Source organism: Dipodomys spectabilis, unplaced genomic scaffold (assembly GCF_019054845.1).
Source record: "Dipodomys spectabilis isolate Male_0828 unplaced genomic scaffold, ASM1905484v1 ptg000119l, whole genome shotgun sequence".
Taxonomy (NCBI): Eukaryota; Metazoa; Chordata; class Mammalia; order Rodentia; family Heteromyidae; genus Dipodomys; species Dipodomys spectabilis.
The window spans coordinates 3,309,008-3,333,123 of NW_024870796.1; the positions used below are offsets into that span (position 1 = coordinate 3,309,008).

A 24,116-nucleotide genomic window follows, 5' to 3' on the forward strand; every position below is an offset into this window, starting at 1 on the left:
CGGGGTCAGGAGCTTATTGGGAGCCTCACTCCAGCCATGGGACATGGGGGGGGGGTATGCTAGGGGTAAACGCATGCAAGAGGCTCAATGGTAGCAAGCAGCAGCAGCAGCAGCAGCTAGAGAGGGCATCTCTTCTGCCTCCCTGGTCCTTCTGCAAGCAGGTGTGTGTGTGGGGGGGGAACTATGATGGGTAGTGGGAGAAATGGAAAGAGGACAAGAATGGGGGGGGGGAAGGGACTGGAGGGGTGGATGGGGAGCTGGAAGAAGTTGGGAAATTGGGAGGCCTCTGGAGCAGATCTGATGCAGGGGTGGCTGCCGTCAGAAGCAGGCCACAGACAAGAGACCCTGAGAGCTGTGTTCTCCATGGAGCTAGAGGGGGCGGGGGTGATGGGAAAGAGGCCTTGGGGATGGTGGGGGGACCGGCCGACACTATGATCCCCCCACCACCCTGCCCGTGTTCCCAGACTCTCGTGGGAGAACAAAGTGTCCAGATCGGTAGCACAGGCTGGGAGCTCCCTCCCTCCTTCCCTCCCTCCCTCTCTCCAGCCAGCCCGGGGCCAGGACGGGACTAGGCGCCTCCCCCTAAGGCCCCGGTCAGACCTGGAGGTGGGGTCGGGAACCAGATCTCCTGGCTCTGATGTCACCGCAGGGCCTCAGCGGCCGGCGCCCCAGCTGGAGTCTCCGGCTGGAGTCTCAAGGTACAAGGGTGGGGTGAGGGGGTAGAAAGGGAGTGGGGGGGTCCCAGGAGGAGGAGGAGGTTGTAGGGGGGGACCCAGAGAGGCGAGGGGGGGTGGAAATGTCCACAGTGGGGGCATCGTCGTCCTCATTATGTCCAGTGGATCAATGAGGTCTGTGAGTGGGGGGGGGGGGGTGGAGGTGGGGGTCCCCTGTGCATCTTTGCTCTTTGCCAGAGTCTGGGAGGGTGGGGGCAGATGAACCCACCCATCTGATCGAACTGTGGAGGGGGGTGGATGGTGTGTGTACCCCTTAAAATACACCGGGGGAGGCAACTCTACGACCTCCCCCTCCCTACTTCTGCCCTTTTGGGGTTCCTCGTACCCGGGGTCATGGGGTGCCTTTGACCCCTCTGAGCCCTTCAAGAAAGGCCGAGGAGATACAAGTGGGTCATCTGCCATCTGGCCCTCCCCCGTGTCCCCGGAGCTTCGTGGGCCCCTGTCACCGGCCCCCCTTCCCCTCCCTCTTCCCCCAGGGTCTGGTGACCTCTCCTAACTCTTCCTGGAGCCCCTGGGGCTTGAAGCACCCCATATGAGGTGTCTCCATACCTCTCCCCGGGTGCCACCAGCGGCCTGCATTTCCTGCACCCCCATTCCCAGCTCCAAGGAATACCCCCCCCCCCTCTCCCCTCCCCCAGGGCTGGAACAGGCTGGCAGAATGGGGGGGGGGGAGGGGGGACAGAAGCCAGGAAGCCCAGCCAGACAGAGCTGCCTAGATTGGGAGTCCATGACTCACTTAGTTCCCTCCCCCCCCCCCCCACTTCAGTTTAGCAGGGGATCCCACTTGAGAAGATCAAACACTTCTCTGAGAGGGAAGATTTCATTCCGGGTCATTCATTTGGGGCCTCTCTGGTGATCTTTCAAGGATTTGTTCCCATTGCCTGTCCTGGGGCTTGAAGCCAGGGCCTGGATGCTGTCCCTGAGCGTTTGTTGTTGTTGTTGTTTTGCTTAAGGCTGGTGCTTACACCACTTGAACCACAGCTCCACATCTGCCTTTTTGGTGGTGAATTAGAGATCAAGAGTTTCACAGGACTTTCCTCCCTGGGCTGGCTTTGAACTGTGATCCTCAGATCTCAGCCTTCTGCGTAGCTAGGATGACAGTGGTAATTCACTGACGCCCTGCTGATTTTTTTTTTCTTTTTCATTAGAAACTGTCTTTGTGGATTTCACCCACAAGCCTTAACTAAATTCCTGGTTTCTTTCTTTTCTTTTGCCTAATCTTTCCACTCTGTAGAACTCTAGACTTAGCCTGATCACTGCCAGATCTATTACCCCCCCCTGCCCCCTCCCCCCCCCCCCCCCCCCCCCCCAGTAACACACAGAAAACTTCCCAGGCCCCAGACTTGAATGAACACTGGATCTCTCAGCCAGGCCTTAACCCCCAGTTTCCTCTTTCCCCTCAGGGTAACTTCACCCTTTAGATCTTTTTATGAGGGGTCTGACACTTTCACTCATTGGCTAGCGCTCTACCAGCTGAGCCACGCCTCTAATCCCAGCCCTTTAGATCTCTTCCTTTGACCTCTGAACTCATCTTACTCCTTTCTGCAGGTGAATAAGTATATATGAAGTGTTCTCCCCATCGCCCCCCCCCCCCCCCCAGGCTCAGCTCCAGTCTTGTGGTTTTTCTAAGCAGGGACCCCAAGCTGCTCACTATTCCCCACTCTTCCAGGCTTAGTTAAAATGCCTTGGTGTCAGGCCAGGCACCTGTGGCTCACGCCTGTAACCCTAGCTACTCAGGAGGCTGAGATCTCAGGATCACAGTTCAAAGCCAGCCTGGGCAGGAAAGTCCGTGAGACTCTTATCTCCAATGAACCACCAGAAAACCGGAAGTGGCACTGTGGCTCAAGTGGTAGAGCACTTGCCTTGAGCTGAAGAGCTCAGGGACGGCACCTAGGCCCAGAGTTCAAGCCCCATGACTGACAAAAAAAAAAAAAGAAAGAGAATGCCTTGTTGTCTTGGGACTTGGGGTCAGCACCAAGCATGAGCTGTGTGTAACTCAGTCCACAGCTGCCACCAATGGCCATCCTAAGTTATGGCCTCCCCTAGCCATGTGGGTTGATTCCAACTGCAAGAGGCTTCCTGCCTCTTGCAAGTGTGAAAACTCCTGATTGTGCCGAAGCCCCCAAACACAGCAAAGCAGCGAGGTCCCTGGGGAGGAGCACAGCAGGTTCTGCAAAGAGCAATCTCCACCTGCCAAGGCCACCTAGGTGCGAAAGTCCTTGACAGCCAGGTGCTGGTGGCTCACACCTGTAATCTTAGCTACTCAGAAGGCTGAGATCTGAGGGAAGCCCCCTCCCCCTCTCTCCTCCAAGGTGTGAGGTTCTTGGTACTTCCTCTGTCTTTTGGGAACATGAGCCCCTCCTACCAAGAACTCCTTTCCCTTCCTTGACCAGCAATCTGTAATATCCTGGACCTTAGAAAGGTGGGGGGGGGAAGGCTCAGGATGTGGCTTAGTGGTAGAGTGCTTGCATCGCATGCATGAAGCCCTGGGTTCGAGTCCTCAGTATCACATAGACAGAAAAAGCCAGAAGTGGCGTTGTGGCTCAAGTGGTAGAGTGCTAGCCTTGAGATAAAGAAGTTCAGGGGCAGTGCCCAGGCCCTGAGCTCCAGCCCCAAGACTGGCAAAATAACTACTTGGATAGTGGAGGGTGACTCTGAATTCCAGAAAGGCTCAAATGAACCTGAGTTTTGGTCCCCACCAAATGTGGATCACATTAATCTCTGTACTGTCCACCAAGCAGTTCAGGAAAGACAAGCCTCCTTCCCACTCTCATAATAATTGGGAACCTGGGGCTTCTAGGCCTCAAAATCTCTCTGAACTTGACCCTGGCATACCCACTCCACACTTCCCCTTGCTCCCCTTCCAAGCACTGGGAAGGTATTCATTTCCTGTGAGTCCTGCTGTGCGTGCAGTTTTCTTTCTCTTCCTTTCCTTCTTTTTCTTTTTGATGCTGTTTCTGAGGCTTGTACATAGGGCCTGGGTGCTGTCCCTAAACTTTTTTGCTCAAGGCTAGCACTTAGACGTGGAGCTGGCTTTTTTTGGGGTGGTGGTAGAATGGGGTGGGGTGTTGTTAATTAAAGATAAGAGTCTGGGCAGGTTTCAAACTGTGATCCTCAGATCTCAGCTTCTTGAGTAGATAGGATTACAGGCCTGAGCCTGTAAAACCAACTCTCAGTTTATTTGTAAAAATGGTCATCTATGAAGGCAAGGCTCTTACCCATTTGATCCCCTTCCCTAGGAAAGATTAATGGAGAGGAAAGGGGGAGAGCTCCAACTAAAGGCCTCCTCTTTGCCAAGTCCACTCCTACCTCCTCCCTGCATGTCCGTTCCTTCCCCTGCCATTCAACAGATGTTTGTTTAACTTTGATTACATGCCATGCACTGTGCAGGGTACTGAGTGATGACTAAGGGCAGGGCCTGGCCTCAGGAAGCTGGAGGTGTGGGAGTGTGTGTGTGTGTGTGTGTGTATGTGGGGGGGGAAGTGGGGGGGATAGGAGGAGAGAATGTCATGTAAACAGTTTCAAGTATCCATGATCAGCCCTGTTGTGGGAGAGGCTCAGGACACGCTAGAGATCCACAAGACCAGAAGACTTTTTTTTTTTTTTGGTCATGGGCCTTGAACTCTGGGCCTGGGCGCTGTCCCTCAGCTCTTCAGCTCAAGGCGAGTGCTCTACCACTTGAGCTACAGCTCCACTTCCGGTTTTCTGGTGATTTATTGGAGATAAGAGTTTCACGGGCTTTCCTGCCCGGGCTGGCTTTGAACCATGATCCTCAGATCTCAGCCTCCTGAGTGGCTAGGATTACAGGCGTGAGCTACTGGCACCCGGTTCAGAAGACTTTTTTTTTTTTTGGGTCCGGTCGTGGGGCCTGAACTCTGGGCTTGGGCGCTGTCCCTCAGCTCTTCAGCTCAAGGCTAGTGCTCTACCACTTGAGCCACAGCACCACTTCTGGCTTTTTCCTTTTTGCTTATGTGGTGCTGAGGAATCGAACCCAGGGCCTCAGGCATGCAAGGCAAGCGTTCTACCACTGAGCCACCTTCCCAGCCCTCAGAAGACTTCTAATAGAAGACTTTCTATAGAAGCAGCCAAAAAAAAAAAAAAAAAAAAATACCAGGGCAAAGCCAAGTACTGGTGCTCATGCCTCTAATCCAAGCTACTCAGGAGGCTGAGATCTGAGGATCGTAGTTCAAAGCCAGCCCAGGCAGGAAAGTTTGTGAGAGTCTTCTCGCCAATGAATCACTAAATAAAGCCGGAAGGGGAGTTGGGTAAATGCTCAGGGACAACGGCCGAGTTCAACCCCCAGGATGGGTGCATGCACACGCCCACACCCCCTACCCCCCCTCCACACACACAGAGCAAAGAAGGGCTGGAATGGGAGGTGAGCCCCTCATTTCTAGACAAAATAGTCTCAGAAGAGGGAAAGTCATTATTTCTGGGGTTTGCCAATCGATTCTAGGGACAAATTGGTGACTTATTTCCCCATAGAGAGTTTGAGCTTTGTTGGATTCTGGCACTTGGTGGTGAGGGAACATTGGTAAACTGGCTTTCCACTGGGTTTGCCTGTCGGAAATTGATTCTGGCTGCAGTACTTGTGGAAGGATGCCTAGAATCCAGCCAAGGGACTGCCACTTCCCACTGTGTATGTGCCCCCGGGGCAAATCACTTCCCAGGGTCTCATCTGTAGAGCACAGATAGAAGTGGTGAGCATCAAGATGGAGATTTATATCGAACACGTAGAACAGAGGGTCGCCAAGGGCAGGAAAGAGCCCTACAGCTGCCCCTGGCCTGCCCTGCCCTGAGTCTCTCTCTCTCTTCCCTTCTTGGCTCTTGTGTGGTCTGAGAAACAGTCTCCACCATTGTTTACCAGGAAAGATCACACGGAGAAAGTTAACAGACCAGGAAGCCAGTTGGGTGGGACAGGGTTGAAGCATGGGTATGTTCTTGGCATTAGAGGAGGTACCAGGGTAGAGGCCACTGCTGGGAGTGGGGAAGGGAAGGGAAAGCAGCTGGGATTGGGCTAGCTGCCCCCCCTCCACACCTCACCCCAGCTGCTCCTTAGAACTGGTCCTACCATGCCTGCCACCCTAGACTCCAACGTGACTGGGCCAAAATGAGGACAAGGGGCCTGGTTCTGTTGGCTCACACCTGTCATCCTAAGCTACTCAGGAGGCTGAGATCTGAGGATAGAGGTTCGAAACCATTCCGGGCTGGAAAGTAGATGAGACTCTTAACACCAATGAACCGGAAGTGGCACTGTGGCTCAAACTGGAGAATTGGTAGCCTTGAGCAAAAGAGCTTAATTAAGGACTGCGCCCGCCCCGGCAGGGAAGGATGCCAGGGAAGGAAGATGTTCAGCCCGGGGTGGTGGAGAGGCCAGCAGGCTGTGTTAACTCTTACCTGGAAATCCTTACCACCACTGAGCCCCATCCCTGTTTTTGTTTTTAAGGACAGGCGAAGCCAGTCACCATCCTGAGCTCCTACCCGCCCAGCGATGGAGGCCCTGGGTCCCGGAGGCCTGGGTTCTGGAGGCGATCGCGCCTCCCCGGCCTCATCCACTCGAAGCCTAGACTTCGGGCAGCTGTCCACGCGTGCCGACTCGGCCTACAGCTCTTTCTCCACCGCCTCTGGTGACCCTGAGCCGCGCACCCCGTCCCCGGCCACCGATCTCCTTCCTTGCCTGGACTGGGGCTCCGTGCGCGTGGCGTGGGGCGGCTCGGCCCCCGTCACTCCGGACCCCACCGTGCGCCCACCCCGATCCCGGCCAGCCGTGGCCACGCGCGGTGGGCCGCGCCGGTCCCCGGAGACACGGGGACCCCCGGGGACGTTCAGCAGACAGGCCACCCCTCTGCTGTGCGCGCTGGCTGCCGAAGCCGAAGCCCAAGCTCGGGCGCAGGCCGCGGAGCCGCCCAGCCCTCCAGCCTCGCGGGCCGCCTACCGGCAGCGACTCCAGGGCGCGCAGCGGCGCGTGCTCCGCGAGACGTCGTTCCAGCGCCGGGAGCTCCGCATGAGCCTGCCCGCCCGCCTGCGACCCCCGCCCGCGGCGCCCGCGCGCCTCCCCGCGGCGCACGCGCGCTCCGCCTCGCTCAGCCACGCGCCGCCGCCGCCGGGGGACCCGGAGCTCCGCCCAGCGCCGCCGCCGCCGCGCTCCCCGGCTCCCCCGCCAGGCGTCGCCGCCGGGGGGCGCCTGGCTCGGCAGCCGCGCCAGGGGTGGGGTCCCTCGCAGTCGGGGGAGCTGGCTGGCGTGGCTGAGGGTGGCAGCGTGGGGCCAGCTCAGGATGGCTCGCGCCCGGACCCCGCGAAATCGGAACCCCCGGAGTTGCATGGTGGTGGGGTGCGAGTGGAGTGCAAATCCTGGAATCCCCTCGAGTTCGAGTCCCGGTCCGTGAAGTTTGACGAAGCTTCTAGGCCCGCCAGTAGGAGGAGTCAGAGCGCTTCGGGCCAGGTCTTGGATCCCTGGGAAGGTTCTAGAGAGGCCATGATCACCATTCAGGTATGGGAGATAAGTGGGTGCAGGCTGGGGTGCGGGGAGCACCCGAGAGACCTCACACCTCAGTCCACCACCGTTTACCTTTCCAGGCTGTCCCGCAAGGAACAGAACCTCCTAGACCATTGTTTCAACCCCAGCTTTCCAGGTGAGAGATAAGGCGATGAAGTTCTGGGGATAAAGTTGGGTGCAGAAGCATCTTTTTGCAACTCTTAAGCATACAGTTCTACTTACCCTGGATTTGAACCCCGTGAACTCCGTCCAAACTGCACATCCCACTATATACCACGGTGCAGCATGGTGGGGGCTGGAGATGTGGCTTAGTGGTAGAGTGCTTGTCTAGCATGCATGAAGCCCTGGGTTCGATTCCTCAGTACCACATACACAGAAAAACCAGTGAAAGCGGCTCAGGGACTGTATAAAGGTCCTGAGTTCAAGCCCCAGGACTGGCAAACAACAACAACAGTAACACCTGCTGGGTGGTCAGTGTGCAATTCTTGCCTCCAGGTTCTTGATTCCAAAAAAGGCTGGAGCAATTTCCCAGAACAGCCCAGTCCACTGTGAGCAGAGGGTCTCAAAGAACTGTGGCTTGTCGCTTCGGCTCCCTTCCCTTCCTGACGATGATGATGTGTTCATGGAAGAAGGGGTGCCGGTCAGGATGAGAATATCTCCAGATTCCCTGGCTCCCCAGGGGCTCCTAACCAGGTGATTTTTCCCTCTTCCTTTTTTTTTTTAAATTTTTATTTTGGTTGGTCATGGGGCCTGAACTCTGGGCCTGGGCGCTGTCCCTCAGCTCTTCAGCTCAAGGTGAGCACTCTACCACTTGAGCCACAGCACCACTTCTGGCTTTTTCTGCTTATGTGGTGCTGAGGAATCGAACCCGGGGCCTCATGCATGAGAGGCAAGCGCTTTACCACTGAGCCACCTTCCCAGCCCTCCCTCGTCCATCTAAGCCAAGTGAGACATTGCTTTCACACATTCATATCTAGAAAATGCTACCTGAGAGCTGGGCTCTGAGGCTCATGCTTGTAATCCTAGCTACTCAAGAGGCTAAGATCTGAGGATTGCAATTCAAAGCTAGCCTGGGCAGGAAAGTCCATTAGACTTATTTCCAATAAACTATGCCCATTTCACACACACACACACCCCCCTGCAAAAAAAAAGCCAGATGTGGAGCTATGGTTCAAGTGGTAGAGTGCTAGCTTTGAGCAAAAGAAGCTCAGGACCAGCACCCAGGCCGTGAGTTCAGGTTCCAGGACTGGTATGAGAACAAGAAAATGCTTCTTGACTGGAGCTTGGAAAACCTAGGGATGAGACAGAGTGGAGTTGAGGGTGGGGACAGGTGGCTTTTGAAGAGTCACCCCTTAACCAGATGCTGTTGGTGTACGCCTGTAATCCTAGCAACACAGGAGGCTGAGATTGGAGGATGGTGGTTTGAAGCCATCTTGGGCAGGCAAGTCCATGAGATTCTTCTCTCCAATTAATGACAGGAAAACTGGAAGTGGAGCTGTGGCTCAAAGTGGTAGAAGGTTAACCTAGAGCAGAAAAGCTCAGGGACAATGCCCAGGCCTTGAATTCAATTCCCATGACCAACAAAAAAGAAGGAAGGAAGGATGAAAGGAGGAAGGAAGGAAGGAAGGAAGGAAGGAAGGAAGGAAGGAAACAGAAAAGCCACTACTTACCTGTGGCTTGAGCTTTTTCTCATTCGCTGTCTCCTCTGTTTCCAGTGCGCATGCCCCTGACCAGCAGTATGGAAATGGCTTGAGTCACAGAGCTAGCCAGGCTACAGTTCCTGAAGAGTGCATCCTCCATCCCTGTCTCCAGATTGTAGGAGCAGATGACTGCTGGCAGCGGATGGATGTCTCTGTGGGTGTCTTTAGACCCACAAGCTGTAGCCCCCCGGAAGCTGCAAATGGTGACACCCCAACCATTGACCCTTCTGGACTACTGACCTCTGACCCCTCTGCAACTGCAGAAAATGGCCCCCTCAAACCCTCCCCAGTTGATGTCCTGGAACCTTCAGGTAATGATCTTCCAGGCTCACCTCACCACACTACCCTGGCCAGGGGTCCTGGCCAGCCAACATGGCCTAGTCCGCATCTCCAGGAACTGGTTCAAGAGCTAGCCAGACTGGACCCCTCTCTGAGTGACACTTTTGCCTCCCAGTCCAGCCCAGAGCCACCCCTGGGTCTGCTGGATGGGTTGATTCCTTTACCAGAGATCTGGGCCGCCATGAGGCCAGCGTGTTGGGAGGAGGTTGGAGAAGAGACCGAGGGTGCTTCTGAGCCAGGGTGAGTGAGAGGCACCGGGGACTCAGGGGCTCAGGCTTTCCAAGGGCGGGGGAGGGGAGGGGGAGGAGATCATACAACTCAGGCAGCTGTGATTTGGCCCACAGATGCCACGCGGGCAGCCTTACATGGCATCTGCCAGCTTCTCAGGAGGCCACGAGACAGGAAAACTCCACCTCGTCTTTCGTACCTGATCAGCCATGCGGCCTAGGGTTAGGTCCTGAATCCAAATACAACATCCAGGCCAAGAAAGTGAGTGTGGGAGGGGCTGGGAAGGTGGCTCAGTGGTAGAGTGCTTGCCTTGCATGCATGAGGCCCTGGGTTCGATTCCTCAGCACCACATAAGCAGAAAAAAAGCCGGAAATGGTGCTGTGGCTCAAGTGGTAGAGCGCTAGCCTTGAGCTGAAGAGCTGAGGGGCAGCGCCCAGGCCCAGAGTTCAAGCCCCAGGACTGACACAAAAAGCAAGTGAGTGTGGGAGAGGGTAGGGGGGCAGGGGGAGACTAGAAGACTAGGTAGGGAGGGGAGGAGGAAGAGCCCTAAAGTCAGGGCAGAGAGTTTAGAGACACTCCCTCCAGGTGGAGCTGGCCAGCCTACTCCAAAAGATGCTGGTGGACCTGCAGGCAGAGCAGGAAAGACTACAGGGACTGGCCCGAGCTTGGGCTAGACGAAGGGAAGACCTGGAGGCTGCGGTGAGCCGTACCTGTGCACCCCGGGACCTGGAGCGGTTCACCCGGTTCCTGGCTGACCTGGAACGTGTGCTTGGCCTCCTGTTACTGCTAGGCTGTCGCCTGACCCGCGTGCATCGTGCAATGGGCAGGCTGGGCTCCGCTGGCGCTCCAGAAGAGCGGGTACAGTAAAGCTTGGGGAGGGGGGGGTGGCGATCGGGGCGGGGTGGAGCCTGCCATCTTGTAGGCCCTGGCAAGGTGGCACACCCCATGTTTTCTGCGTGCGCTTCTAGGCCTCCTTGTTGGAGCGGCTGAGGCTTTTACAGCGCCAGCAGGAAGATGCTAAGGAGCTGAAGGATCACGTGGCCCGGCGCGAGCGTGCCCTGCGGGAGGTGCTGGGGCGGGCACTGCCCACGGAGGAGCTGAGTGCCTATGGTGCCCTGCTGGCAGGCAAGGCCGCCATCCTGGCCCAGCAGCGCAGTCTAGATGAGTGCGTCCGCCTTCTGCAAGACCAGCTGGACGCCATCAGAATTGACCTTGGCCATCGTCCCCTTTGTCCCAGGCCATCCTGGCCCCTGGGGTCCTGTTTGTCCCATGCCAAGCTCTTTCCTGCTTCCCCTGTCTAGTTCCAGGGAGTGGGGATGGGGCTCAACCACGCCAGATCCATGCTGGTTTATTGGCTGATTTGTCCCTACAGGGAGACCTGGCTTTCCCAGAATGCTCCTTCCTCCAGGTCTCCCCTGGCCTTTGTCCAAGTCTTGGGGGGGGAGTATTGGGAAATTTAACTCCTGGATCTGGGAAACCTGCAGTATTAGCCAGGCACTGAGTGCAAGCATATCATCTTAGCTACTCGAGAGGCCGAGATGTGAGGAACTGGGTTCAAAATCCAAACCTTGGGTGGAAAAGTCTGTGAGACTCTGAATCTCCAATTAACCAGCAAAAAAAGCTGGAAACAGAGGGGTGGCTCAAGTGGTAGAGTACCGGTCCTAAGCAATAAAAGCTAAAGAGAGTGCCCCGGCCCTGATTTCAAGCTCTAGTACTGGCAAAAAGCAAAAGAACAACAAAGAAACCCTGCAGTATTTCAGTTTTTGTGATGGGGGGGGGGGGGGAAGGAGTATCTATTAAGCTTTTGGGAAAGGAATCAAGTCCAAGGAGCATTTCTGCTTAAGGTGCAGAATGGCCTTTTATTATTTTTTTTAATAAAAATTTCTTTTTTTTTGGTCGGTCGTGGGGCTTGAACTCTGGGTCTGGGTGCTGTCCCTGTGCTCTTCAGGCGAGCGCTCTCCCGCTTGAGCCACAGCGCCACTTCCTCAATAAAAATTTCTAAGAGCAGTTCTATCACTTACACACAGAAGAGGGACTAAGCAGAATGCCAGTCCAGGCTGGAAATGTCTACGAAGATTCTGGAGAACCCAGCTTGGAAACAGAAGAGACTGGGGGAGGCTGGTAATTGCCCTGTCACAGTTATCAATCATTGTCCAGATGCCAGCTTCACTACTGAACAAAGCCTAAGGCTCTGTCCAGATCTCCTTGGTGGGTTTAAATAAGCCCTGAACTTCAGGAACTCAGTTTGTGATTATCTGTGGTTCAGGGGATTGAACTCAGGGCCTTACACGTGGTAGGAGAGCACTTTTCTACTGAGCTATATCCCCATTCCCAAACTTTAAATTGTGATAATGTAATTAGAATGAATGTCCCTATATATGGAACTATTTTGGACATCTGTGAGGGGCTTTAGGCAGCAAAGCACTTGCCTATTTTCTCTTTTCTGTTCTTTCTCTTTTTTTCCCCCTTTCTTTCCAGACCTGGGGCTTGGACTCAGGGCCTGGGCACTGTTCCTGAGCTGCTTTTGCTCAAAGCTAGCACTCTACCACTGGAGCCACAGCACCACTTCTGGCCTTTTCTGTGTATATTGTACCTTTTTCTTGTTCTTTTTTTCCCCCTTATTGGGGCTTGGACTCAGATCCTAAAGCTCTCACTTAGCCTTCTTTTCTTTATCCAATCATGGCTGGCACTTTACCACTTGAGCCAAGTCTCCACTTATGGCTTTTTTTTTTTTTGCTGATTATTTTGGACATCAGAGTCTTGTCTATTTGTCTACCTTGTTTGGCTCTGAAACTTCACACTTAGATCTGAGGCTCCTGAGCAGCTAGAATGATAGAATTATAACCATCTGGGGGGGGGGCTGGGAAGGTGGTTCAGTGGTAGAGTGCTTGTCTTGCATGCATGAAGCTCTGGGTTTGATTCCTCAGCAACCACATAAGCAGAAAAAGCCAGAAGTGGTGCTGTGGCTCGAGTGGTAGAGCACTAGCCTTGTCCTGAAGAGCTGAGGGACAGCGCCCTGGCCCAGAGTTCAGGCCCCATGACCAGCAAAAAAAAAAAAAGCCATTTATGCCTAGCTGTACCTATTTTTCAGTTTATGGGAACTCTGCTTTTGAGTCTTGAAGTGAGACAGTAGCTTGGGTAGGCCCTGTAGTCCCAATACTTTGGAAGCAGAGGTAGAGGAATTTGCTCAATACTGTAAATTCCAGTATAACCACACTGTATAACCTAGTGAGCCACACACCCCATTCTCCAAATCAAATCCAAGTTGGAACCATAGTTCACACTATAATGCATTTGCTTAGCAAGCACGAAGCTATGAGTTCAATCCTTAGTAACATACACACACACACACAGAGTCTCTAACAAGCCAAACTGAGTTTATCCAGTTCTCCTTCAGAAATTGCACTGATTGATGGCCTGAGGAAGGCTGCTGAGGGTGGACACCCAGAGACCTTGCACGGGAGGGCTGTGAACCTGGAAACAGCTGCAATGTCCTGTACACCAGAGAGGCTGATCTTGGGGTGATCAGAACAAACACCCCCTCCATTTGTCTATCAGCCCCATGGATGTGAAGTCATGTTTTCGGGTGTCCATGTGAAAATCTGCATCAGTATTGTTCGTGGCAACAAGGACAAGAATATTGTTTGAAGCTGGGCACCTATGATCCTAGCGACTCAGGAAGCTGAAATATGAGGATCGCAGTTCCAAGCTGGCCCTGGCAGGAAAGTCCATGGGACCTCTTATTTCCAAGGAACCACTAAAAAAAAAAAAAGTCTGAAGTTGAGCTATGGCTCAGGTGGTAGAGTACTAGTCTTTAGGACAAAACAAAACAAAACAAAAAACCTCGGGGACAGTGCCCAGGCACTGAGTTCAAGCCCCAGGACCAGCACAATACAACAACAAAAAAGAATATTGTCAGCCGGGCGCTGGTGGCTCACGCCTGTAATCCTAGCTACTCAGGAGGCTGAGATCTGAGGATCACGGTTCAAAGCCAGCCCAGGCAGGAGAGACCGTGAGACTCCTATCTCCAATAAACCACCAGAAAACCGGAAGTGGCGCTGTAGCTCAAGTGGTAGAGCGCTCTCCTTGAGCTGAAGAGCTGAGGGACAGTGCCCAGGCCCAGAGTTCAAGCCCCACGACCGACAAAAAAAAAAGAATATTGTCTTGCAATGGTTCTGGTTACTTTTGGCAGTGGGGCCTATTAAAAGGGGTGTGTGTGTGTGTGTGTGTGTGTGTGTGTGTAAAGCCAACTGACCCTCCAAGTGAGAAATCTCTGCTTCTGGGCTTGTTTTCCAATGTGCATTGTCACTTAGTGTAACTGATTGGGGATTTTCAATGGTTGTATTCATACCCAAAGCATGAGTTCTAACAGTCATGCCATTGAGAGGAGAACAATGCTCACATTGTGCCTTTTTCCTTTTTTTCCCCCCTCTTTAAAATAGAAAACATATGGGGTTCCTGTGGAGCTATTGCGGGTTCTAACATTATGCTTTCCTTCTTTCCTTTGAACGCTGCAGGCGGTGCCCGGATTCCCAGTTCCTCAGCCATAGAAGCACTTGGAAGCCCATTCTGGATAAAAACTATTCATTTCTCCCTTTTTGCCTCTGCCTGCCCCCCTCCCCCCCTTGCATTCTCCCATTAGGATATTCTTAGAAACTCATTTTAACATCCTTGGAGGGTAAATGGTAACATTTCAAACAGAGTAAGCTTGAGTTGGAGGTGAAGTAGGAGGTGTAAACGCGCCCCCCCTCCCCCAGAAATAAGAAGTTTCTTTGCTCCACCTTGTCGGAGTGGGGAAAGAACCCTAATGTAGGGTTGCTTTCTTCCTGAACCAGTCTTTTGAGTCTTGTCTGCCTTCCTTCCTGCCCTAGTCCCCCTCCCCCGTTCTGTCCCATTCCATCATTCCTTAAACTCACCCACGCTAAAGATGTTCTGGGTGGATTGATCGGCACTCAGGTGACCCGCTGAAAGCCAGTGACTTGATCCTGCAGGATGCTACCAGCAGAGGGCACTGTTCTCTTTGAGGTGAAAGCTTCCATCTGACACCTGATTACCACCCACAGCCTGGCCATCTGGTGCTTCCTCTGGGCTAGCCACAGGGCCTTGGCTTTGCTGAACAGGGCCCCATGCTGGACTTGAAAGCTTGAGCTGAATTTTATTTTATTTTTGCGTCTGTTGGAAATACTGGCTAGCTAGCCACCCGGTGGGGTGTGTGTGTGTGTGTGTGTGTGTGTGTGTGTGTGTGTGTGTGTGTGTGTGTGTGTGTGTGTGTGTGTGTGTGTGTGTGTGTGTGTGTGTGTGTGTGTGTGTGTGTTTGTGGTCTGGCTCAATTTCCATCGCCAGTAGGCCTGCCTTGGAAAGTTGCTGGCTAATGAGAAATGTAGGGGAAGGTAGGAAAGAGAGGGATGTCCCGAGCCTCCCTAGTACAATAAAATCTTGCATAGTTTCCTAGAGTAGAAAAGGGGGTGAAGGGGGGGCCCTCTTGGGGTGTGTTCCGCTCCTCTGTCCTCTTGGGTTCATCACTGTGGTGCTTTCCCCCCTGGGAGGCCTTGAGGCGGTGCCCTGGGATGGAGAGGCAGGGAGGTTGGCTTCGTGATGGGGTTGTTGCTAGGCAACAGGCAGAGGCACTTGTCCCGCCCCCGCGCTGCTCTTCCTAATAAGGATTGAATTCATCTACTTTTTTTTTTTTTGAATTCATGTACTTTTTACCTTCAGGCCCTGTGCAGTCTTTCTCCAATACCCCGCTGGGCACACTGTGTACCCAGGCGCGCGATCAGCTTGGCAGAAAAGCTCAGAGATCCTTGGCTGGAACCAATTGCCAGGCTGTTTTGTTCATTCGGATGTAGATCAGAAGCTGGAGCCGAAATTGAGGCCACATGCAGTTGGAGACCGTTGAAGAAAAGGGGTGAATGGGAATTTGGGGGGGGCGTGAGGAGGAAAGGGGCACACTTGGTATAAAGAAGCCCTCTCAAGACCCACTCTTGAGTGGCGGGGCACTGGTGGCTCACGCCTGTAATCCTAGCTACTTAGGAAGAGGCTGAGGATCTGAGGATCATGGTTCAAAGCTAGCTAGGGCAAGAAACTCTGTGAGACTGTTATCTCCAATTAACCACCAAAATAGAAAAAAAAAATGCTGGAAGTGGAGCTGTGGCTCAAGTGGTAGAGCATTAGCTTTGAGCAGAAAAAGCTCAAAGACAGCACCCAGGCATGAGTTCAAGGTCCAGGACCAGCGTGCGTATGCACGCACGCACGCGCGCACACACACACACACACACACACCTCCTCTGTGTTAAGAGTCTCAGCCTTGCTTACCCCAGGGGGTCACCATGAGTGTGCATCTGTTGTCTTGGATATTTCAATCAGCGGGGAAAACTCTTTCCCATGTAGCAGGCTGGCTCACCACCAAGCCAACCTTTCACCACTGGTTCAAGTCCTGAGGTGCGGCAGTTCTGGACTTGAGTCCAGTTCCTTAAGCCCAAAGGTTAATTGAGAGCCATTTAAAATGGTCAGGAAATTGCCCAGAAGTCTAAAGGAAGAAGAATATGGTTCCTGGGTGAGGGGGCCCCCTCCCCGGGTCCCCAGGTGAATGGTGCAGTATTAGTCTTAAATGTGGAACAGAGGTGCTAGAAGTATGTGGGTTAAGAAAGACATTGTTGGCTGGGAGGGTGGCTTAGTGGTAGAGTGCTTGCCTAGCATGCATGAAGCCCTGGGTTCAATTCCTCAGTATCACATACACAGAAAAGTCCGGAAGTGGCACTGTGGCTCAAAGTGGTAGATGCTAGCCTTGAGCCAAAGAAGCTCAAGGATAGTGCCTAGGCCCTGAGCTCACGTCCCAGGATTGGCAAAAAATTTTTTTAAAAATTTAAAAAGACATTGTTGCTAGGTACCAAGTAGCTCATGCCTGTAATTCTAGCTATTCATGAGGCTGAGGTGTGAGGATCAGTGTTCAAAGCCAGACTAGGCAGGAAAGTCCATCAGACTCTTATCTCCAATTAACCAGCAAAAAACTGGAAGCAGAGGTGTGGCTCAAGTGGTAGAGCACCAGCTTTGGGTGCAACAGCTAAAGGACAGTGCCCATTCCATTGAGTTCAAGTCCCAGTACTGACACACACACACAAAGCCAGACACTAAGATTATGTAAGATTTGCCATGCACTGGTGGCTCATGCCTATAATCCTAGCTACTCAGGAGGCTGAGAGCTAAGTATCACAGTTCAAAGCCAACCCAGTTGGAAAGTCTGTGAGACTCTTATCTCCAATTAACCATCAGAAAACTGGAAGTGGTGCTGTGGGTCAAGCGCTTGCCTTGAGCAATAAAGTTCAGGGATAGCACCCAGGCCCTGAGTTCAAGCCCCAACCAGCAACAAAATGATTATATAAGATTTGTTAATAATTTCAAAGCATTTAGAGCTATGCCCGGCAGTTCCTTCATTAACACAGCTGACGGGTACATTTCCCATGCCCTGGGTCTCCATGAGATGAGCGGGGTTTGCTCAAAAATCTCTCCCACATCCATGAAAGGGAATCTAAAACTTTATTAAGAAGTTTACTGTGGTTATGACTCAGACCCATCTCCATGAACAATTAACTTCTCTTGCATTAAAACGAGTCATTCTCGTGACAAGTCTTAACCACTCTAATTGCCTTTGAAGTGAATGTGTCGGTGGCTGGGTATATACTCTTTGCCAGATGTGCCCACTGACACACCTTGCAATTCTTTCTTTTTGTGAAATTTAATATATGGCTCTTGGAACACTTTCCATAAGCATGCCTAACTGTAATTTTTTTTTTTTTGGTCGATTGTGGAACTTGAACTCTGATCCTGGGCACTGTACCTCAGCTCTTCAGCTCAAGGCGAGCGCTCTACCACTTGAGCCACAGCGCCACTTCTGGTTTTCTGGTGGTTTAGTGGAGATGAGTCTCACGGATTTTCCTGTCTGGGCTGGCTTTGAACCGAGATCCTCAGATCTCAGCCTCCTGAGTAGCTAGGATTACAGGCATGAGCCACTGGTGCCCGGCTCTAACTATAATTCTTTACTGATTTACTTTACCTGTTCAGATAGTCTTGGCTTTCTAGGAAACAGCAGTGGTTTCTAACACTTGTGTTTTATGTATAGAGATGCTAAATACTTGGCAAAAGTTTTATTTTACCTATAGGTAAAATAAAGAATACTGTTTTATTTTTAATTTTTTCCCTTGAGCTTCAAAAGGTGGTACAAGGGGTTCCAATTTAACATGATTCCTGTTGTCATTCCTTCTATCATTCCTTCCATCCTGTCTGATCCCTCCACTCTATAGTACACTTTTTTGTGTGTGTACCAGTCCTGGGGCTTGAACTCAGGGCCTGGGTGCTGTCCCTGGGCTATTTCTGCTCAAGGCTAGCACTCTACCACTTGAGCTGCAACTCCACTTCTGGCTTTTGGTGGTTCATTGGGAATAAGAGTCTGACAGTCTTTAACTGCCTAGGCTGGCTTGGAACCATGATCCTCAGATCTCAGCCTCCTGAGTTGCTAGGATTACAGGCGTGAGCCACCAGCATCCAGCAATATATCCTTTATTTAAGATACTCAGAACATGTTATCAATTTGGGCAAACAGACATGATCCTGGGGCTTGAACTCAGGGCTTGGGCGCTGTCCCAGAGCTCTTTGCTCAAGACAATGCCACTTCCAGTTTTCCAATGGTTAATTGGAGATAAGAGTCTCACAGACTTTCCTGCCTGGGTTACCTTGGATCCATGATCCTCAGATCTCAGCCTCCTGAGAAGCTAGAATTACAGGTATGCCAAGATTCTTCTGACAACTCTTGATGCACACTAAATATCAGTTATTATTTTAGATTTTGTCTGTCTCAAGGCAAAATGGGAACTGTCTGTGACCTTTGTCATCTTTTCTCAGTCAGGCCTCTCCAATAAGGAATCTCGAATATTTCATTCTGTCTTCTAGCTCTTCAGCTATTTCAATTGCTACAATGATTGCTTCCTAGAATTTTTCTGCGGAGGCAGAAGGTTTCATTAGCATGTTAAAGTAATTTATGCAGACTAGCTAGAGTTCTAAGGAAGGTTCACATCAGAGCCTACATTTATCTACAGTTCTTGGCGATCATATTACTTTTTTTTTCCTCTTACTTTAAGAGAAATCCAGCCAGGCACTGGTGGTGGCTCACGCCTATAATCCTAGCTACTCAGAAGGCTGAATTCTGAGGATCGTAATTCAAAGCCAGCCCGGGCAGATTCTTTTTTTTTTTTTTTTTGGGTCCGGTCATGGGGCCTGAACTCTGGGCCTGGGTGCTGTCCCTCAGCTCTTCAGCCCAAGGCTAACACTCTACCACTTGAGCCACAGCGCCACTTCCGGCTTTTTTCTTTTTTTTTTTGTCGGTCGTGGGGCTTGAACTCTGGGCCTGGGCGTTGTCCCTCAGCTCTTCAACTCAAGGCGAGCGCTCTACCACTTGAGCTACAGCGCCACTTCCCGGCTTTTTTCTTATGTGGTGCTGAGGAATCGAACCCAGGGCCTTGAGCATGCAAGGCAAGCGCTCTACCACTGAGCCACCTTCCCAGCCCCCTGGGCAGATTCTTAACCCCAATTAACCACTCAAAAAAACAGAAATGGCGCTGTGGCTCAAAGAGTGCTAGCCTTGAGCACAAAGAGGCTCAAGGACAGTGCCCAGGCCCTGTGTTCAAGCCCCACAACTGACAAAAGAGAGAGAGAGAGAGAGAAGAGATCCAAATTCTGAATGAGGCTTGAAGAGGCAGGGGAAATGGCAGCAAAAGGTGAAGGAGATGCCAAGAAGAGGGTTAACCAAGTAAATCGAATGAGGATGAATAGGATCAGGCTGGTTTATTTGCATATATGAAAATAGTATTGAAATTGACAATGAGGTGGGTGCCAATGGCTCATACCTATAATTCTACATCCTCAGGAGGCTGAGATTGATTTCAGAACTGTAGTTCAAAGCCAGCCCAGGCAGAAAAGTCCATGACACTCCAATTAGCCAACAAAAAGCTAGAAGTGGAGATATGGTTCAAGTGGTAGAGCACCAGCCATGAGTGCAAAAAGGAGTATAGTAAGAGAAAGTGATCCAGGACTGGGAAACCCTGCACATGAGTGTGGAAATGTCACAATGAAACATTCTCTCTATTTATGTCGATAGTGGGGCTTGAACTCTGGGCCTGGGCACTATCCCTCAGCTCTTCAGCTCAAGGTGAGCATGCTACCACTTGAGCCACAGCACCACTTCCCATTTTCTTGTGGTTTATTGGAGATGAGAGTCTCACGGACTTTCCTGCCCAGGCTGGCTTTGAACTGGGATCCTCAGATCTCGGCCTCCTGAGTAGCTAGGATTACAGGCATGAACCACCAGCACCCTGGGAAACTTTCTCACCATAATGGATATATACTAAATTAGAAGGAAAGGGGAACATATTAAGAAATTACGTAACAAAAAAATACAGTAGCAAAAGCTGAATAAAATAAGGGACTGTTTATTTCAATGCTTAAATTAAAACATTCCATGAATGATTGCCTTTAAGCATTTTAAAGGCCTCACTAACATATATTGAGGACAGAAATCCGGTGCCACAAAAATAAATTTGACATGCAAACCGAATTTTCAAAAGCAGAATATCATCACCACATGATAGAAAAAAGCAGTTAAGCATGTAGAGTCTACATCTTTGTCTGGATTCGACATCTTTAGAACAGAAAAATAAATGCCAATATCATTATACTAGGCCCAAATCAGGCAATACTCACAAACATTCTGAAAATGCAGATGGGAACAAACATCCAGGGATGTTGATCCATATGCCTAAAATCACTGAGCAAAGATTCTCCATTTCCTATTTATAGTTTTTAAAAATAGATATCACAGACGACTTTTTGTTCAAAACATTCATACAAAATTATATCTTAAATATGTCAATTACTACTTAATGAGGTTTGGTTTTTTGTTTTTTTGCCTTGTGTTTTTTTCCCCCTTACACTGAAAGACTCAACCAGATGTGAAAATCAGATTCAGCAGCATGACACAAAAGTGTATTTCACTGGTAAAGCACAATTTTAGAATGTAAATATTCAAGCCAAATCGAAATAGCCACTCACGAGGGCCAAACACGTATACATTTCACCATGGTCGGAAGAGTATTTGCCCAAATGTCTCTTTTCTCTTTATGAAAATCACTTTTATTCCCAAGATACACTTGCTTCCTACCATTCAGCATTCACAGCATGATTGAAATTGGTTACATTCAGAAGGGTCACATGGTTATTCTGTGTTTTAGATTCCCCAGAATCTTGTTTATCTAAAAATGAGGTAGATAAACTTTTTTTTTAAAAAAAAAGTTTGGTTGGTTGGGCACTAATTTTCATTAGATCTTAATTCTTTCCACTTTTTCTTTTTTACATAGTATCCAAAATATTTAGCCAAAGACTGAAAACGTCTGAGCACTTTGCCTAAAAATGGGAAAGAGGGAAAAAAATACTCAAAAGGTTTATTATGAAGGTTGCTTTACCTCATTTTTTTCAATTAAAAAAAAAAAAAACAACCCAGAATAAAAGCATCAAACTACAAAATCACCCCCTATTAGAAAGTTGACAAACCAGCCAAGTTCTGACTTGGGGGTGTCCTAGACTGCAGAGCCAGCTAGTTAACTCATGGTGGGGGCCCAGACCAGCTGTTGCCCCTTAACCTTTGAACCCCCCCCCAATTTCAAGTTTCCTCCAGAGTTCAAGCCTGAACTCCTTGAGTCTCTTCCCAGAAGCCTCCTCCTCCTGAGATCTCTGAATTACCATCTCTGGAGACAGATCAGACGGAAGGTACTGGTGCAGATCCAACTGGGTGAAGCCGCGTGCAGCCCACAAAGGTAGAAACAAAGTGGGGAGAGGTGTGGGGGGGGGGTGGGGGGGCCGAAGGCTGCCAGTGTGTTGAGCCCCCAAATCTTGGGCCAGGCCCCTTGGTTAGTTAGATCAACCAGGCCAATCTCCCCCAAGGACCCCTCCTCCACCACCCCCCCCAGCAAAGAACTTTCAGGTCGAAGGGGGCAGACTGGGCATTAAACCAGCCAAGTGCCCCATCGTAACGGATCGACGTGAGGCTTCCGAGAACGTCGCAAGGCCGCCTCGGATCTTCGCCTTTTTCCGGGGAGCCATCGGTGAGGCGCCCCAAAACTTACTGAAAGAACTCGATTTCCTCAAGCCACGGGCCAAATCCTGGAGCATCAGATCATCCGCCAGGACCCCCAGAAACGCACTGGTGGTGGAGCCGAGGATGGTAGCGGCCACCTGCACGGGATGGCGCGCGGCTAAGGGGCCGCCGCCGCCGCCGCCGCTGCCCCCGCTGGCGTCGGGCTCGCCGGCGTCACGCAGGCCGGGGTCGCCTAGGAGACGACGCAGTGCGTACGAGGCGCCGGGCCGCAGGTACTGGTAGGGGCGGCGTCCGCTGTGGTCGCGCACGTGCACCTGCGCGCCCAGGCTCACCACCAGCAGCACGGCGGCGTCCTCGTGGCCGTGCAGCGCGGCCAGGTGCAGCGGGGTGTAGCCGCCGTGCGAGCGCGCGTTCACGTCCACGCGCGCGCCCCCGCGCCGCGCCACCTCCACCAGCTGCAGCGCCATCTCGCGGTCGCCGCTCTTGGCGGCCCAGTGCAGGGCGGTGTAACCCGACGTGAAGTCGCGTTTGGCCGCCAGGCCGCTATCCCGCAGCAGCAGCCCGTGCAACTGGTGGGTCCAGCGGCCGCCGGCGGTGCGCACGAGCCACTCGTGCTCGGCGGGTTCCAGCGGCACGGCGGACGGCGGCGCGGACGCGGAGGAGGGCGCGGCGGGCATCTCCTCCAGATCCGGGCTCAGGAGACGCGGGCCGGCGCGTGACAGGCGTCGCAGGTGAGGGGAACGGCCGGGACCCAGGCCCAACCCCAGGCCGGATTCCTCCACCGAGAGCCTCCGCAGGAGCAGCGGGGAGCTCCGCGGGCTCCGTTCTTCCGACAGCTGCCGGCGCAGACTCTGTTCGTCCGCCCGCACCACGCGCAGCGCGGCGGGGCCCGGGACGCAGCAGCGCACCGGCAGCATGCAGGGTTTGGGCGGCTGTGGCGGCGCGCGGGGCCGGGGCGGCGGCGGGGATCCTTTCGCGATCCTCGGCCCGGGCTCCGGATCTGGAGCCTCCGAGGAGGGTGCGCAGGTGGCGGGGGCCACGTCGGCAGGCGGTTCCTCGGAGGGCCGGGCTGTTCCTGACGCGCGATCCGGCGGATCGGCGGCTCCCCCGGACGGCTGGGCCGGTTCTTCCGACAGCTCCGCCGTGGTGGGCTCGGCAGCCCCCGGGGGGTCCTGTGGCTCGGACGGCGGGGCCCCCGAGGTGGAAGATGGGGCTCCTTCCTCCTCGGGATCCCCTGGTGGGGTGCACGAGGTCGGGGGCGCGGGGACCCCCGGGGTGTGCGGGAGCAGGGGCTGCGGGCCTGGCGGCTGTCGAGGTTTCTTTCTCAGCACCACGAACTTGACGCCGTCGAGTTCCTTCACCACGGCCACGTCGTTGACGAACTGCTTGAAGCGGTCCCTGCGGGCGGCGCGGCCGCGCGGGTCCCCGGCCTCCAGCAGCGGCCGGAAGCGGCTCAGCAGCTCCGAGTCCCGCACCTGCCCGCCGTGCGCCTGCAGGAAGCCGAGCACGGCCGCCTGGCTCACCCCCGCGGCGGCGGCGGCGGCGGCGGCCGCCAGCGCCATGGCGGGAGCCGGGGATCCCCGCCGCGATCGGGAAGGTGTGCGCGATCCGGGAAGGTGGTGCGCGATCCGGAGGCTCCCTGCCGAGATCCGGAGGGCGGTTAGTTGGGGGTGTACGATCCCGGGGCGAGATCCGGGACTCCCCGCCGTGATAATGGGGCTGGGGGGGGGGGGACTCCCTACCCGGGGATCTGGGGAGCTCCGGGGTGAGGGGTGCGTGATCCGGGGTGGGTGGGGGGTGTCTCGGGAGGAAAGAGGGGGACGCGGTGTGCACACGATCCGAGCTTCCCACACCCACCCACCCCCTGCGATCCGGAGGAGAACTCCGGGGAGTGCAGGATCCCCGGCCCCGGGGTTGGGGGAGCGGGAGGATGCGTCCACCCCGCGGTCACGCTCACCTGGTTGCTCGGCTGAAGCTGGACCTCGATCACGCCCGCGTCACCGCACCCTGATGGCTCGGGGCGAAGGGCATCGGGGAGCCCTCCCCTCCGCACCCCGCCGGGGCCCCCCAGCCTCCGGGGGTAGGTGTCTGCCTTTATGATCTTCTGTCCAATGGGCGCCGGGTTCCTCCATGTTCCGTCCAGGTGACAGCTGCCACCGGTGCCCGCGGAGGGAATGAGAGGGGGAGGGGAGGTTCTCCAACACCCCCCCCCCCCAAACCCAGGAATTAAAGGCGCAGGCAGCATCTCGCTTCGGTTCGGCTCTCCCACCCCCGTTGCTAGGTGGGTGTGTTCCCGCAGGGATGGGATTGGAGAGGCGTGGGGTGCTGTTTCCTTCATAGTTAACGACCGAGGAGAGAAGAGCATGATGGTTATTTTGCTTTATTTATTAATTTATTATTTTTTTTTTTGAAAGGCTATCAATCTTTTTCTTCATATGGCGTACAGGGGAAACAGCCTCAGGCAATTGACAGGAAAAAAA

The 24,116-nt window shown here is 53.2% G+C and overlaps 2 protein-coding genes across 2 annotated transcripts; one reads left to right on the forward strand and one right to left on the reverse strand.

Moving 5' to 3' along the window:
* The first annotated feature begins 647 nt into the window (after positions 1–647).
* Positions 648–11,393, forward strand: Shroom1 (shroom family member 1). Its single transcript, XM_042688834.1, has 8 exons — positions 648–698; positions 6,181–7,224; positions 7,311–7,366; positions 7,726–7,923; positions 8,946–9,509; positions 9,614–9,758; positions 10,083–10,355; positions 10,466–11,393. The coding sequence occupies exons 2-8, from the start codon at positions 6,226–6,228 to the stop codon at positions 10,796–10,798; spliced, it is 2,568 nt and encodes an 855-aa protein (XP_042544768.1). The 5' UTR covers positions 648–698; positions 6,181–6,225; the 3' UTR covers positions 10,799–11,393.
* A 10,125-nt stretch (positions 11,394–21,518) lies between these two features.
* On the reverse strand, positions 21,519–23,198 carry Sowaha (sosondowah ankyrin repeat domain family member A). Its single transcript, XM_042688980.1, has one exon. It carries the CDS (start codon positions 23,196–23,198, stop codon positions 21,519–21,521), a length of 1,680 nt encoding a protein of 559 aa, XP_042544914.1.
* Between the last annotated feature and the right edge of the window lie 918 nt (positions 23,199–24,116).

Excerpts from the sequence above, each read along its gene's own strand:
- Shroom1 (XM_042688834.1), top strand. The coding sequence starts at position 6,226 with ATGGAGGCCCTGGGTCCCGGAGGCCTGGGTTCTGGAGGCGATCGCGCC. Across the intron at positions 7,924-8,945 it reads CCCCAGGGGCTCCTAACCAG|TGCGCATGCCCCTGACCAGC; the intron begins GTGATTTTTCCC and ends CTCTGTTTCCAG. Across the intron at positions 9,510-9,613 it reads GAGGGTGCTTCTGAGCCAGG|ATGCCACGCGGGCAGCCTTA; the intron begins GTGAGTGAGAGG and ends TTTGGCCCACAG.
- Sowaha (XM_042688980.1), bottom strand. The coding sequence starts at position 23,198 with ATGGCGCTGGCGGCCGCCGCCGCCGCCGCCGCCGCGGGGGTGAGCCAG.